We start from the raw sequence: 16,994 nt of genomic DNA on the forward strand, positions 1-16,994 counted from the left end.
TTTAAAAGACCTGTCCATTCTTCCTTTCCACTAGGGCCTGGAAAGTGAAATACATACATTTAAGAAGCAATGAAGAGATCGTGGATTGGGGGGTGGCGAAGTGAAGTAGGTATTTTGGACATGTTAAAATAAAAGAACTGCTTGCTAAACAACTGTTCGGTGTCAAGGAACGTAGCTCAAACACCACAGGATATGCTGGTTTGGGTTTTTTTATTGTTTGGCTGGTTTTTTAAACCAAATCAGCTTTGAAGAATTCCTAAATTCCAACCTGATGCTGAAAGATTAATACATTAAAACAGTATTTCATAATATCCTAATCTCCTCTAAAGAGCACTGTATCCTAATGACAGTGTAAGGAGAGTACTTACAGTCTTGCCTGATAGGAAAATAAATTTAATACAATCATATAACACAAATATGACACCAAAATACTTATTTACAGCATATCTATATTTTCTTTTTACTTTTTATTGGTACATTTTCCCCCCTTTTAAAGATATTGAGATTAAAAATGTCCAAGCCTGTTCAGAGAAGAAAACCTTCTCAAAATAAATAAGAAACAAGAAAGGAAGTCAGCTATAGTGCACCATCTGCTGCCAGTCCTCTTGTAAAATATGTTCCAGTTAACAGAGAGTACATTTACAGCAACACTTTGTCACTGTTCACTCTCATCTGCTTACATACTAAACAAATACCATCTTGGCACAAAGACAGACATATGTTCAAAGAAGGAAGAGCCATTTGTCATAGCGTCATCTGAGTTTATGAAGGAGAGAGCCGCCACCTCAGCTGAATTAAACCCCTAGAACCCCTCTGCTTTTGAAGAAAACCCATCACTTACTGCCTCCCAGACAATCCTGTCAACAAGCACTCTGGTTCTGGAGGTCCATACTGTATTTTGGTCTGTGCACCTGACTACAGTATCTCTGAGGATAGCTTCACCAACCACTCATATCCTAGCCTATGAACTGGTACGTGACTCTCTCCTCCAGAACCACCAGCCACCACACACAAGCTTTTATGGGAGCTCATCTGAATGACCAGTTTGTTTTCTTCACCCTTCACAAATCTTGTTCCTAAAGTGTCTGGTCTGAAATCAATAAGCTGAAGACACTTGAAGCTTCTCAGGATCAACAATTGGCCAAAATATCGCTGGAAGTCGGCAGCCAGATGCTAGCCTGCAAAAGAGGAGACCTTCCCTAGATTTCTTCACCCTTGCAGGGTGTTCACATGGAAAGTTCTTACATAAAACAGCAGGTCCACATTTGCCAGACTGAAAATCACTTTAGTTTCAAACTGAAGCTTAGAAACCTATTTTGGCTAGGTTGTAGAGCACTTTAAATATACCAAGTGCTACATGAAGTGCCAAGTATTGGAAAACTACTAATGCAGCCAAGAACAGATGCTAGACGCCAGCTTTTCCAAGCTAAGCACAGGACTATGTTGGTATGGCCTCACATTTAGAAATATCAGATGTGTCCACAGGCACAAGGCCAGCCCCACACAGTGGTGCAATCAGTGTATATTAATACTTTCTGTACCCAGTTCAGAGACTTGCATAGATTGCATACCTTGAAGATGGAATTCCAGCCAAAAGGATTAGCAAATGGATTATAAGTAACTCCAAATATTTGTTATTTTATTAAATATGCCTGCTCTCAGCTGGCATCTCATTCTGAATATCAGCAAGCATTAAAACTGAGAAACATTTTGTTAGTGTTCAATTTCCTACTGAGAGTTCAAAATGTATTTTTAAATTTAAGGCAGGTTGGGGTTTTTGTGGCTTTATTTGTAAAAAAAAAAAAAAAAGAAAAAAAAGAAAAATTAAAAACTGCATAGTTCCAGGTTTTCTCCACTCTCAGCTGAAAGGAACAATTTTTCTGGTACCTCCAAACCTTGGGACAGAATTATCATACTTGTTTTTTTTCTGAGTAGGAAATGCATCCAAAGTAAAGTGGCAAAGCTTGAGTGTCCTTTCATATGGACGCAAACCAAAAGCAATTCCAGTACAGAGAATAAAAAAGTCCTGAAAAACTGAATCTCTCCACAGGGTTTGTAAATGTGGGGTTTCATCCATGAACTCAAGTTGAAAGGTTCTGAGCACACCAGCATGCCATGTCCAGAAACACACATTAGCTTATGCTTAACCTAAAATCTAAGAAGCTGAAGCCTACTGCAGCCTATTGAAGCTGAACACCCAGCACATCATAGCCTAAAGCCCACAGGAGAAGGGGTCAGTCTTCCACCGCAACGGATCTACAGAAACCAAGTCTCTCACTATACCCGAAGTGGTTCAGTCATCAGTAAATTTAAATTAATATGAAAACAAGAAACCTAGACTGATGTCACTCTGCTTCCCACATCCCTTGGAACTCCACAGTGTTTTAGTATTTCCACGTGATTGACAGCAGACTACTAGCATAGAGCTTAAGTTTCATTTAATAGAATTCGCTAGTATAAAGCAGCCTATTTAATTCTTGTTTTGTAGTAGAACAGTGATTTCTCTATTTTCTCTATGTAGTAGTTTAGCACTCAGAGTGGCATTTGTTCCGCAAGCTATAAAGCTGTCAGTTGGACAGTAACATGTCATTTATAACTAATCCAGAATCAGCTTTTAACCAGGGTTAAAAAGGCATTTTGAATGCAACATGCTGGTATTATTTCCGTTCAGAAATTGAGTAAGAGGAAAGAACTAAATGCTCAGAAATTAAGATTACTTGAAATTGTATAATTAAAAATGTGTTACTAATTGCCTTAAAGATGGGTATTATCATACAAAGTAAAGACTCAGCCTAGAAAGACACAGTAGAGGAGAACAAAGGAAGGTCAAATCTCTTCCGGATTTTTGATGGGGTTATCAGAAATCAGTTTTGTTTAGCAGCGATCTGTAAGAACTTGGACATTTCATTTTCCCCAATCACTGTAAAACTGTTCTTTAACTGAGTATGAAATAGTTCAAAATACAATTTAACCTGACCTATAGAAGTACATGGGATGTTGTGGCTAAAGTTAAACCAAGAATACCTATCCCACTTCAAAAACCTACAGAAGAGTTTTCTCTTAATATCTAGGTCACCATAAATTGCTCCAGGCAGTCTGTTTAAAATTCAATGTCCAAATGAATGGCTATTAGCTCTTGGGCTCCAAGGAACTTGCAAGTCAGGACATGTATAAAGCTGTTTTGCTAATATTCAAATAGTCTGAAACAAATAACCCTCTAGGATAAGGCCTTAATGACTTTAACTTTTGCATTTCAGCAACGAATCCAGCTGTGTGTGTGAGGTACACAGGTTTTACAAACCAGCCAGATATAGTACAACATCACCCAATAAAAAATGATATTAAAAACAAATCTCTGGCCAAGGCTGAAAAAAAGTTTGATGCTTGGAGGTTTTGGCAACTATTGCATTTTTTTAATTTGTTTATTTTTAAACTAGTTTTGTAATATGGCAGTTACACTATTCTTAGCAAGACTGGCCATAAAATATAGCCTGCATGAAATGAAACCACACTAAATCAGTAGTTATAAAACAGCTTTACAGCTCTGTACATCTGCAGTATAATGTTCAGTGTTATAAAAAGACCATGGTCTTATGAAGCCCAGGCAGCAAGCTTCTTCATTTCATCTTCATCCTCTGCTCTCTTCCTGGTTGATGCTGCAAAGAGAGAGTAACAATAACCATCAACTAAATTAACAGTCAGAACCATTTTATTTGTTAACAAGAGGACTTATATAGTGCTTCTCAGTCTGAAGATCTCAGATTAATTTATTGAGTAGCAAGCTAAACCTAGGTAATACAGTAATGAAGCTGGTGAGGGATGCAACTATTTTGCTCCCACTGTTATCTCAAAGATAACCCTGAGGTTAACAATATAGGTCTGATGTAACTCCTACTGAAAGGCTCCCACAGAAAATACATTTAACCTCTAAGAGTTATCACATAAAGCAAGTGTCCCCAAGAATGCTGCCAGTTCTCTCACTTGAGCTGGCACGAGTGACCCATTACTGGTTGGCTGCACATCCTGCTGCCTTTCCAAATAGCACTGAAGAGCTCTGCATGTGCAGGTCCAGTCTCACCCCGTTTTAATGAGAGGTGCCGTTTGATAAAAGGAAGAAAGAAATTCCTGAACTGTCTTTGTTCAGGTGACACCAGTTAACCAGTCCCTACTCTGCAAGTGTCACTGACTCACGGTGCGACTGGGGAAGATCACTATGACTTGCTCCATCTCAGTTTCTTCATCTATGAAATTAGGAGGGTAACATGTATCTCCAATGAGAAACATTAACGATTCTTATTTTGCTATTGCTGTGTAACAGTAAGCATGGAGTTTCAGAAAAGATAAGCTGGTTTTGCAAGGCCTTAAACTATAGAATTGTAACCAGCTAATTTTGCCTGAAGCAGCCATACAGACAGATGAAGCAGCAAATTAAAATAGTGAGAAGCACACAGAGATGGCCTGGGTTTAATAAAAATGTCAGCTGGAGCAGCTGGATCTGGAAAAGGATGTATGAACAAGTCACAAATATCCAGACTGCAATTTGCACTGGGTTTTCCTAAATCCCTTTTTTTTTTTTTTTTACTAGCTGTCCTGCAGCTGACTTCAGCAGATGAGGCCCCAATCCCAGTTTGAACATTTAAAACTGCTTCTCAGGATTTAAGTGCTGTCTGCCAAAACACACATAAGAGTCTCTGAGCTGGTCTAGGTAACCCGTTCTGCAGCAGAATGCACCATAAACAACCTGTGTAATGTGTGTGCTGTCCTTATCATCAAACATTTATACTGTTTTACTAACATCAGTACACAGCAAGTCTTTCAGCTGGTAGAGGACAACAGGGACATGGTGAAAGGTGTAGTAAAAGTCAACTGTCTCTGGCTTAATTCAAAATGAACAGGGGAGAACTACAGAAAAATAAGGCTACTGCTTAACACCAGGAATAAGTCTGTTCTGTAGAAAGCAAGCAAAGGAATGCCAATATTTCTTTAAATGCGTACTTCCTGCTGCTTCCTTCATTTCTAATTAAAATACCAGTGGTAAATATCAAAGCACCACCCTACAAAGCTGGATCTTTGTGACGCAAACACTTTGAATCTAGGTCAGACTCCAGTTTAAAAAGACTAAGGACGTAATTGCCAAAAAAAAAAAAAAAAAGAAAAAATTATTCCCATCATCCAATCTCACTCCATTTCAGGAGATGCAGCAGTACGTGCCCAAGGTCAAGTTCTCCAAGTTTGTCTCCCCAGATCTACAGAGAATTTGTGCTAAATGCTTTCATACAGGAAAGCAGAACTCCATTCTGCTTTTTCTGATAAACAGATACAAAAATAGGAAAAGGAATCTATAATACTTTAAAAGTTAAACCAGAGTTAACTATATATTTGAAATGCTCTCTTCCTCTCCTTCTCACATCATGGCTTAATCATGAGAAATGTAAAATGGCAAGCAGGCAGTTACCAGGGCGAGAAGGCAGCGATGTGGATGGAACACTTGGCAACCTGACATCTCTCATTCTCTTGTTCAATTCTTCTTGCTCCAGTTCTTCTAATTCTGCCATCAACTCATCCTAAATTCAAGGAAAACATTATTTTCAGTTTCACTGTCTTGACAGTGATCTCAGGCAAGGGCACATTTAACCACCATAAAAGCAAAGCACTACTGAAACAAAAAAACCCAGTTTACACCTGAAAATAAATATGAAAAAACAGCATATCACAAGTATGATTTTTACTAAATGTGGGCGATAACAATAAACCTTAAGTGAAAGTTGAAAGAATAATAATGGAAGTTAGAAGCAGGACAAGGAATGAAATTAGAAAGAAAACTGACGGCAGTGTAGTACTTATCAAACAGGCAAACACGGGGAAAAAAAGCCCCATGCCATCCTCAGGTTTGCTCCCAACCTGGAGACTCTAGTCTTTAACAGGTTCTAATTTTAATGTGCAATTTCTTCCATTTTAAAAGCAAACAGTTTCCGCTGGTTATACAGTAGGCTGACATCAAACATTATGCTTCAACCCTATCACACAAGTCCAGGATTATATACGATTTCAAAGGAGCACTAGAATCAGAGCTGTCCTTCTGGGTCCTGTTACTCATTCTTGAAGCACGTAACACGCTTGCACTTTTAGCTGCAGAAGCTGATTTGGACAGATGATCTAATCCATTTGTATAATATTAAAAATAAAAAAGGCTATACACTTTTTTAAAAAAGCCTATTTGTTGGCTGGACTTTCTCAAAGAAAGGAAACTAAATATTACATATTTGTAGAGAAACGGACCTTTGCCACTTTGATAAAATAGTTTAAAAAGAAACACTGGGCAAAAGTGGCTGGGGAAAAAGTGGCTGTAGCAAAGTGAGATCTAATAGGTATTGAAATGGGCTTTGCCTATCCTTTTATACCTAATTTATCACCAATGTGGAAGTAAAAATAATAACCACATAGTCACTACAGGCCTTCTCAAACTTACTTTCTCATGGTTTTATACCTTAAGGCCAAAGAAAGGCTAGTTTGCCTACCTGACCTAGTTCATAGTGCAAATGCTAGGGTACCATCTATAAATTTCAGCATTGGGTCTTTAGCCAATGATGTTCAATTGACAGCTGACCTCTCAATGAAATGTTCACATTTGGGGCCCCATGTCTGACTTAGGCATTTAGCTGAAGTGCAAATGTGTCTATACTTTTAAGTGCTCCAGGCAGTGCTGTAAATAAAAGTTTCTTTAAAAAGTTAGTGTCCAAGTTGTTGTAAGGTCAATGGAAACAGGTATTTCTGAAGATCTCTGGATGGTCATCTAACACCCTCCAATACCAAATTAGTCCTTACCAACCTCTGCTGAACACGTAAACAATTTAGAGGTAGTATCAGCCACAACAGGCTCTCTTTAAAAAAAAGAAAAGAAAACCATGATCATGACTCCTACAACTTTAACAGAATAAATAATGTAGTGGCTAGAATATTTGCTCTCGAAGTGGGAGACAAGTTATTCTCATCCTCAAGCATGGATTTAAAGGAACTGCTTTACAACTAGGCTGTGGAATATCGCAATAGCTATAAAAAATCTCCTCTCCCCTCTTGAACCTAGGCCAAAAAGAGAGCAGGGGGAAGATACCATGTGAATTCTCAGGTTCCAGGCTTTGTCCACTGGAATATGTGTATTTCACATCAGAAGCAGGCCTCCAGGAAAGGATCACCTCTCCCAGTCAGCATCCTAGTCAGGTAGGACAGTTTTTTTGCATTCTTCATGGCATACACTGGGTCAATCCAAGGAGAAATAACCCTTAAGTTTCTGCATCTGTCTGGAGCAGTAGAAATTACATGCTTCCATGATCTCCTTACACCCATGGCACACATATGAAGAGGAAATCCACGTGTGGTCAAAATGTCCTCCCAAAAAACCAAAATTATATGTCATCCTCCAACACAAATCACCTCATAACCCAGCAATTAAGTCACTGATTCCACTGTTCTCAAACTGAAGTGTCCTGCAGACCAAATTTCCCAGTTCCTGGACAAGTGCTACATGCATTAGACCCAATACAAAAGCATGTGCGGATAAAATGATGCCCCATGTGGCAATGGCTTAGTCTTCCAGAACAGGAAATGTGCCCATCAACTTAGACTAGTATCTCTTAGGAACTTCCAGGTCAATCTACAACATGTTTACCAAGTCTAGACTCTTAAAACTTAAGCAATGATGAAATGTAAATTATACTGTATAGCTGTTCGGGATGGAAGTGTTTTTCCAGTAATTTGAAACCCATTTTATACAGGTCAAATCCCATTCCTTGTGCCAGTAATGATTAAATGTTTCTTGAAAAGTCTATTTACATTCAAAATGGAAAAATAGGAAAGCAGATAATGGGAATAAAATACAAAGAATCATTACTGTTCTCAACAAATTATAACTGCTGAACGAAACCTCCCTTCCCCCCCAGTCAACCTAATGGATCTACTTCTGCGGAAAATCTGGAAAACACGGAAAGCACCTGCATCTCCAAGCACCAAAAATTACCTTAAAAACCTGGTCCAAATTTTCAGAATTGTGAACAGCTGCCTGTTCATGGCATACGAATATGCACTTAGTCAAACGGATGTCTATTTGGAGCACACAAAATTATATGTTTCAGTTTCCACTTGTAGCAGTACAAATTACATGTTTTAGTGACCTCCTCCTCCCATGGTATAAATGAGAATAACTACAGGAGTGCAGTTAAAGTTGCCTTTCTTAAAATTTATATACAAATAGAAGTATTCTAATATTTTGCATATTTTTTACTACATAGTTACATATATTTATAAATAGATATGTGTATATATTTTTAGACACACACATATATATATGAGAAGTAGGAAAACATCCTAGATGAGGTAAGCTAGAACCAAGGAATTTCACACCAACACCTTTTGGGAAACAAACCAACAGAACAAGCCACCAGACAACAACAAAACAACTATGGAGTCATTTAACAGCTAAAACTCGCAGGCCTGAAGCACTAACCTCATCAAACTCATCACGGAAGCCAGCTCGGTTTGAGATTGCATCTGAAATTTCCTGCGCAACATCTTGCTGTTCAGTGATATCTTGCATCAAATCATCAATTTTGTTCAAGTCCCTGGCAAGATAACACAGAAACATTTTTAAAAGATACTTCATCATTCAAATCCTACAAAAAGAGACTTAGAAAAATTTCAACAGACTTTATTTTGTTTTTATGCCATGGCTGCATATAAACAGCAGGATTCACAGGGAATAATTTTGCTCACCTACACCTTAATGTTTCCTGGCAAGCTTCTGTGTGTTTCAGCCAGTCAAATTTCTTCCACTTAGAGATTGTAAAAATAGTCTAATTGCAGCAGTTTGTGTCTCTCTCCCTCTCTGTGCTTCTCAGACCTCTGCCAGCCAAGAGTCAAATCCTCCGGGCAGATCCCATCTCTTTCCCAAAGTCAGCATCTTTACAGATGGATCTTTTTTGATGTTAAACTGGAGGGAACTTAACAGGACTATACTCCATTTTACATCTTCCCCCTATTGTTAACTTCATTATTGTTTCAGTTCCTGTTTACTTCTCCCAGAACAACCTTTCTCATTTAAGTGTTTATTCAGGCAGGAAAACAGCTCATGAAACAACATAGGACATATAAAAGTACTACACAGACAAAAAAAAAAAAAACCAAAAAACCAACATCCCTCTCCTTTATTCAGGTCTAATCACTACTTTGAATCACACAGTCCAGCTTATGGACTTTGAGGAAAAATGTCCACTTAGTTTCTTCAACTAAGTTTTCTTCTGGAAAAACCAAGGGCAGAGGCCAGTCTCCACTGCCAAAGCAGACTCAAAAAAAAAAACCAAACAAAAAAACCCCACCAGGTACCACATGGACCTCTCTGGTTAAGTGAGCTTCCTTCGAGACTAGCTGTTAAGAAAAGACATTTTTCTGCCAAATATAACACCACAGCATCAATAGCATTCCTGACATTAAATGCCTGAACCAAAAATTAAGTCAAAACAGTCTGACTTGATAAAATATTCTTCAGTGATGAAATAGCTTGAAAGTGGTTAGTAAGCTCAACTTGAAAGCTATTAGCACTTACATATTTTCATGTACTTTTTTCATAGCTTGTGCAGCATAGCCCATATTCTTGAGCACTTCTGTGTTGGTGTGGGAATTCTCCAGTGCCTCTCTCTGGAACTCAATGGTTGAAAGTGTCCCATCAATTTGACTCAACTGTTTCTCATATCTCTTTTTTCTCTTCAGTGCTTGTAAGGCAGCTGGAATGGGAAGAGGTAAAGTACGCTGTGTATTTTTATAGCAAAATGCAAGGGCAAGTAATTCAGCACCAAGCCAACCTGCAGAATTTATAATTCTCACCCTCCTACCTTACTAGTAGGGAGACAAACTTTGACCACACCAGATCAGCAGCCTGTTTATCACCAACATGCTGTTGCATGAACATGCTGGGAAGCCTCTTTTAGATTAACTCCTTTGAACACCACAGGGAAGAGCATCTTCTTCCTCCACTGCGGGAGATTGTGAACTCCATCCTGTGCACACAGGCAAAGCAGGGAAGATGGGGAGGAAAAAGAAAAATGTCAGAGAGAAGTCAGAAAGGAGGAAACAGGGGAAAGAAAGAAAAGAAGAGGTTGCAAAAAATAAGTAAAAACTAAGGGAGACAGTGTAAGAAGATCTGTCATGATAACCACACCTCCATCAGTGCTGCTTTCTAAACTTTGTCTCAGCAGCAGAAACTGCCAGATGCAATGGAAAACCCAAACGGCCTAACCAAGCAGGTCGTTAGATCAGATGAAGACTCATATTCCTCTGGCTTTCAGCCGCATCTATTTCTTTATAATCACTTACGAGCAATATCTTTAAACCTTAGAACTTGAAAACGTATAGAACTTTGTAGACACGGCCATGGTCAAGTCCAGCTACTCCCCACTAACTTTGTAAATCGCCGAGATTAGTCTTTTATATTTGCTAAATTATGAGCAGCGTACTTTGCCCAGAGTAAATCATTAACAGAATGAATGCATGTGACAAGCAGGAGAAAAGAAATTTTTCTTGGCCTCTGAGTGTGGAACACATATAATCCTGCCACAAGCATTTCCTGACCACAGTCCTTTCCAACCTACACATGTGCCAGGCAAGAAAACAAACAAACAAAACCAAGAGGCTGAGGTAACCCATAGCTTTTTCAACACTATTAATAGCCATGTCCTTTCCCTTTTCTCTTACATTCAATTTTTAAATCAGGTTCACAGCCAGCAAGCAACAGCAGCACTGCAGCCCCCCAAACTCAACCAACAGCAGTAATTACTGTTGCTTTCCTATTTGACTAATTGCCCACATGCAATAATACTGAACCTTGACATTGGGGTACACAACTTTTCAAATGAAGTCAGGATCCCTCCAAGAGCAGGCATAGATTTATGGCGTGCAACGATACACTAAAAAAAAAAAAAAAAAAAATCTAGTGCTTTGTTGACAAATGCCTGAATCAACATGGTCAAGATTGCTCATTGTTAGCTATGCGAGAACAAGCATTCACACAGGCTAAGACCAACCTGGTTTAATGGAAGGTGTCCCTGCCTATGTCAGGGGGGCTGGAACGAGATGATCTTTAAGATGATCTTCCAACCCAAGCCATTCAATGATTCTAGCACCTGCAGTAAAATGTTTCAGGACAGCAAACCCCAATCACAACAGATTAATCACAGTATTCAAAATTCAGGATTTTCCCAGGTTTTGGAGGATGGTCCAAAGATCATACATACTCTGAAAGCATGAACACCAGGTGATGTCATGTAAACTGCAAATGTGAGAATTGTAAAATTCTCATTGGCAATTCGAAAATACATCAGTTGGATTTAATCCCAAATATTCTTTTTACATACTTATCATTTCCCTACTTATTTACGCTTATTATTGTTAGCATTAGGACACCAACCACTTCCTTCCTTAGCTTCAGTTGAATCAAAATTTGATCCTGTATTCTTAGGTTAGGAAACCAGAGATTCCAGGTAAATTTAATAGTCTAAAACTGTGCATAACACTGGCTGTGCCAGGGAGGGCTTCAAAGCGCTGTGGACTAAGGAACACTAACTAGCTAGTGCAGAAAGGCTTCCATTGGTGCAAGTAGCTACTACAGGGCAGTATTTCCAGTCGTTTTTCAGAAATGAGACTCCGTAATGGTTCTGTTATTAGTGACTGCTCAGGGACAAAATGGTTTTCCTCAGTTACACACAAAGAAGTTGTTTTGAAAATCCTGAAGGTTCCTGTATTAACACTTAATTAAACCACACCCAAACTAAGAAACCATGGAAGAAGCTAAACTGTGTGACTTCACCTATTCATAAACAGCTTTTCCTAATTACTGTAGTGCAACATATCATCTTTATTAATTCTCTTTAGTTTTACCAGCGACTTACAGAACAAAGCACTTCACAGGAAATCAATTCATATTCCTTCCTTACCAAGGCGTAATAAATTCCCACACCACACTATATGATTTTTCTCATTTATATTAAATGACTGCCCGTCATTGTGCAGTTTTGTTAAAATAGCTTCTATAGCTAAGAGAATTTCCTTCTTATTTGAAATCTACTTTTCTGGTTTACAGATTATCATGAACTTTAAGTGCTTTTCTACTGCACATACAAGCATTTTAAAATTTGCGTGCAACTCTTACAAGAAGGTTGAAATGCTTCACGTAAATGGTACTGCAGTATAATAACCAAACTGAAGAAGAACATATGTATCAAAATATAAAGAAACGGAGCAGAGAACATAAACTTACTTCAATGAAGGTCTAAGAATGGCACTGAAAAAGAGCGTAGCCCATTCCAAAGATTTCAAAGGGAGACAGCCCAGGGAGGAAGAGTCTAAATAGGGGTAGAGTCTGAGGAAGCAAGTCTATCTAATACCAGAAAGAGGTGGAGGTCTTCTCCTGTAGGGAAAAAAAAACATCTCATACTTTTTTGGAGCACAGCTGTCTCTGTTGTGCTCCAAAGAAGCCAATTCAACTCCTGCATTTCAAAATTAAATAGGCACTTAGCTAGGCTTTAGCATATTTCCAGCAAGCAGGATACAGCTCATAGACTAGGAAACACTGCTTTTAATCTGAGGTTTTATTTCCAACATAAGGGGTGGAACACCAGTAGACTAATATGTCAGTTTAAGTATGCATATTAAAGAACTACTGTTATTAACATACAGAAGGACTCTTTTCCAATATCACTACTGTGCTTCATTAAGGATGCAGAAATGGCCAGCTGGGCAACAGTAATCCTGAACACATTTAATATCCAGATTTCTAAAGGAAAGAACAAAATTAGTGACAGAGAAAGATTTGTGGCACTCTCCTCATGGTTTCATGACAGATCAGAATGAAAAGAGACAGTACAGTGATATCAACACCTTTACCTGTCAAGCCCACCACCAACACTCATCAGTGTAGGAACTACAGATGATTTCATCTTTTGAAGTACAAATAAAAGCATTGTCTTTTAACCATTAAAATTCCCAGGGAGGAACTGGTGAAGAAGGAGAAGAGTGTTTCTTCAGGAAATACAACACCACTGTGAAAATACTGGATCTCATTCTCAGATACAGTTCACAGACCTCAACTTCATTCCTACAAGGATTACAACGTCTGAGCTCCCTTACACCACAGACAACCAAAAGAAGTGCTGATGAGGCCATAAAAAAAAAATCATACCACCCTAAGTAAGCTCATTATCAGCATTCATAACCCCTAAAACCTTGAGCCACATACAGTTACAACTGGGGGGCTAATTCAAGAACAATAATGCATTTGACTTGTTATAACCACTCCAGTTCACGGCAAGACACTTGAAATGTGATCATGAAGATCAGAGAACAATAGCTGTAATTCACAGAACAAAGACACACTAAGGGCTTCCTCCTATCTCTCTGCCAGACACCCTCAGCCCCAGCCAGTCATGCACCCTGCCATAGGCATAATGGCCCTGTCTGTGTTAATATGCAACTACTATACTGTTGTCTGCTTTCAACAGCCTTCTGGTTATAGCTACCTCACTGAAAAGGAATGTTACATGGCTACATAAGCCCTGTCCAAATGTACCACACAACATATTTAGCTACATCTACTTGTAAAAGCCTACCTGTTACTCCAACTTTCTATATTGTTTTTGTCGCCAGTGGCACTATGTGGCTCTTCATGGTTACAGATTTAATCCTACTCTGGATGGCTGCTTTTAACTTTATTCTTCTCATTTAGCCATTTTTTTTTTAGGTTCTGTGAAAGATTCCAGGCTGAAGCACCACCCAGTGACGTGTATGTTATTTTCTTGGGCACAGGCGCACTTCAGGAAATGTATTTCCTTTTAAACAGAGTTCTCAAATACTCAGCATCACTTTCTGTCCTTTAAATTTTCCTGTATGATCTTCAAAACTATGAAGATGAAAAACCAATTTGTAGGTGGAGTTGGCAGCTGTGCACTGGCTGAAACTGAGATACTCAAAAAAGTACAGCAAGAGATATCAAAAAAACTCATGACTTTGGATCTGGAATAGAGAAGAGATTAAAAGGCAGTGGTAACTGTGAAAAGAAACATTGCTTATCATGACATAACCTCTGCAGAGGGAATTCCAACACACATACATGTTTTGAAAACCCTTAAGTGGCCTGGCTACAATAAGATATTAATGGGGAATGCTGGAGATGTATCACAACAGGAACTGCAGAGCTACTCACTTCATAAAAGAGAAGCCAAAAATATTTAAATGATGTTTCACATCTATTTGCATAGCTAACATGTTACAGCTTTTAAATCAAGTTAAGCCTACTGATGTCACGTGAACCCATTCAAGAATCATATGAACTCATGAAAAATTGCTGGTGCTTGAATCTGCTCTCTCCTGTGACAGTACAACTGACTCAGACTCACATGCTTAAAAATCAAATGAGATCATGCTAATTTGGTGCATTTTCTATACCTAGGTGCATCTGGCTCCAGTCTTGGACAGTTCCATTTTGGTTTCCATAAGCTTCTCCACAGATGCAATTAACAAAAATCAACATTCAAAATTACTTGCAAGGTCCCTTTGAAAGATTCATTTTAACACAGCAACATAGATTCAAACTTTTATTCTCTCATTTGTGTGTATGTTTACATAATGCTACAATAGATGCTGGTTAGCACAGATTTCCTTTGAACTACATAGTACAGTATACCAGCTAACACACTGTCACGTGTAAATCAACAGCAATTAACTGTAAAGCAACTGACATATCAAATGAAGAGGTATTATTAGGGATTTAAGTTCATTCACTAGCCTACTAAATTCAAGCACTTCAGCACATCAAGGTTAATTTCTCTTGTTTCTCCTCTGACTGTATTTACACTATCCCATTTTGTCTTTTGAACCATTTTTGGCATGAAAAAAATCCCACTCTGCACTTCTTGCCCTGCTCCTGTCTCTTTACTGTCCTTAGTTGTCCAGTCCTGAGCAAACGACGAGATAAAAGGGAGTTATTTTTAACCATGATCAGCTCAACAATCCAGTTTGCAGCATGACTCCACAAACAATCGCATAGGTAAAGAACTAGGGGAATTCCATACTGAGCACAGCAGCAGACACAAAGATCTGGGAGAAAAGCTTCATATGTCAAACAGTGCACACCTGAAGCACAAGGCCAATAAACACCTGAAACCAGCATCAACCAGCCAAGTTAAAGGAGAAACAGATCCACCTTCTCTCAACAAGTACTCATTCCTGCCTGTGCACCACCCTTTCCTTCACAGGTAGCCGAGCACTTGTGCAGCTGCCAAATCAAACAGGTAAATGGAACCCAACCTACCCTGGGTACAACAATAACCCAGCCACAAAACCCCACAACACTATACAGCTGCATCCAGCTTTCTGAAACACACCCTTCAGGGAGCTCTGCCAAGGAGAGGCAGGGAGCATTTCTTCTTCCTACAACTATGACAGCTTAAAGTCCAGGCTTGGAATAACATTCCACAGCAGTGTGTCTGGATCTAAACAGGAATTGTTACAGTCACAGGAGCTACCCTGTTTTCTTGCATCCACCCTGCTGCCCAGGCATGTGCACAATGAACCCAGTCCTGGGAGCTATCTTGTCACTTTGTCCCACAGCAAATTAGTTCGCAGCTGGATCACCTTCCTGAACTAGCTCACTGCATCTACACACAGGCGCCAGTACCTGCACAAAGGGACAAGAGACACTCCAACTGAAGCCAGGGGAGTAGAAAGTGTGGGACTGGGACAGCCCTGACAGCTACTGTGCTGCAGAGCAGCAAGCTCAGTTATGCTGCTGAACTGGCTTTACTCCCTCTGACTGACTGTGCCTTCAGATCTGTCCCATCTTGACTCATGCTTTTAGATCCCTTCTAACTAAAAGTTAGTTTAGTTAATCTGCCTTTTGCTAATAATTATTAAATGCTAAATTATTACAAGTATATGGTTAGCCCATTAAAGGCCTAACCAAAACACCTTTAACATGCAAGTCTTCCCAAGTTCTAAGTTACACCACATTCATTTGTTAAAGTATCAAGCAACAGAAAGAGCAGATGAAAGAGCTACTCTCTTTCATCTATGCCACAAATTGTTAATTCAAAATGTTTTCCTCCTGTTTTGATGTATAGAAAAATAAAGCTCAGAGTAGACAAGCAGGACTCCAGGTGACTTTAGGAAGTAATTAACTTGTTTCTCAAAGGCCTGCATATCCCCAAGACATTGGCTACCATTATTTCCTTTCCAGAGATACCAACATCAGTATAAGCAGGATCCAAACCTTATTATCCCTTAGTATCCTCTCCTCTATAGCTAACAGCAGCCCAGACCAGTAGTCACAAATACTCTGAACTATCATTCATTTTTTAGTGGTATCATGTACTTCCTATGTGATTTGAGGCAAATCACTGAATCACTTTGTTCCTCAGTTGCCAACAGTATATTCTCCAACTCTCATAGTGAATATAAACTGGTTTCATCCATGAATATTCTGAAGATCCTCACATGTTTCAGCTTCTTTACTATCTGCACAACCAATGCTCAAGACCCAAGCTGTGATCCCCTTCCCACATTGAAGTACTTCACACAGCATGTATCCAGCTGATGCCTGCATCGACTGTGTTGCTAAGCACAAACGAAAACTATGACACAGGGAACCACAGACAGTAAATTAGTGAAGAACAAAGCACCCTCTTATCATCCCACCACAGTGAATCCACAACGCCTTAAACACCAAGAGATGCCCAAGACTGAAAGCAATCGTCGCGTCCCAGCGCACATGCATCATGGCAATGCTTGCTCTGAGCCCACCGCTGAACCACCAAACGCGCTGCATACCTGCAGAGTACAACCAGCAACGGCCTCCGCGACACCCCCTCCTAGTAGCAGAGCCCAGGACCTAGAGGCGTTTGAACCTTGGTATTTAAAGCCTCGCAAGCCACCCGGCGGCGGGCCCGGTCGGCCCCGGC

General features: G+C 39.4%; 1 protein-coding gene across 8 annotated transcripts in view; it reads right to left on the reverse strand.

Moving 5' to 3' along the window:
• CHMP4C (charged multivesicular body protein 4C) overlaps positions 1-16,994 on the reverse strand; it is a 17,920-nt gene continuing 926 nt past the window's right edge. For 2 of the 8 annotated variants that reach the window (XR_003990289.1, XR_003990292.1), the window contains exons 2-8: positions 12,302-12,451; positions 10,870-10,952; positions 9,882-10,046; positions 9,596-9,773; positions 8,501-8,615; positions 5,456-5,564; positions 1-3,656 (exon numbers count right to left, since the gene is read on the reverse strand). Coding sequence is in view for 1 of the 8 variants with exons in the window: in XM_030477633.1 (XP_030333493.1) it covers positions 3,592-3,656; positions 5,456-5,564; positions 8,501-8,615; positions 9,596-9,773 (467 nt within the window). In the remaining 7 variants the exon portion in view is untranslated. Of the gene's footprint in view, positions 3,657-5,455; positions 5,565-8,500; positions 8,616-9,595; positions 9,774-9,881; positions 10,953-12,301; positions 16,989-16,994 lie in introns of those variants that run through there. The other 6 variants (XR_003990284.1, XR_003990287.1, XR_003990282.1 and 3 more) reach the window with 4 other exon arrangements.

Source organism: Strigops habroptila, chromosome 1 (genome assembly GCF_004027225.2).
Source record: "Strigops habroptila isolate Jane chromosome 1, bStrHab1.2.pri, whole genome shotgun sequence".
NCBI lineage: Eukaryota > Metazoa > Chordata > Aves > Psittaciformes > Psittacidae > Strigops > Strigops habroptila.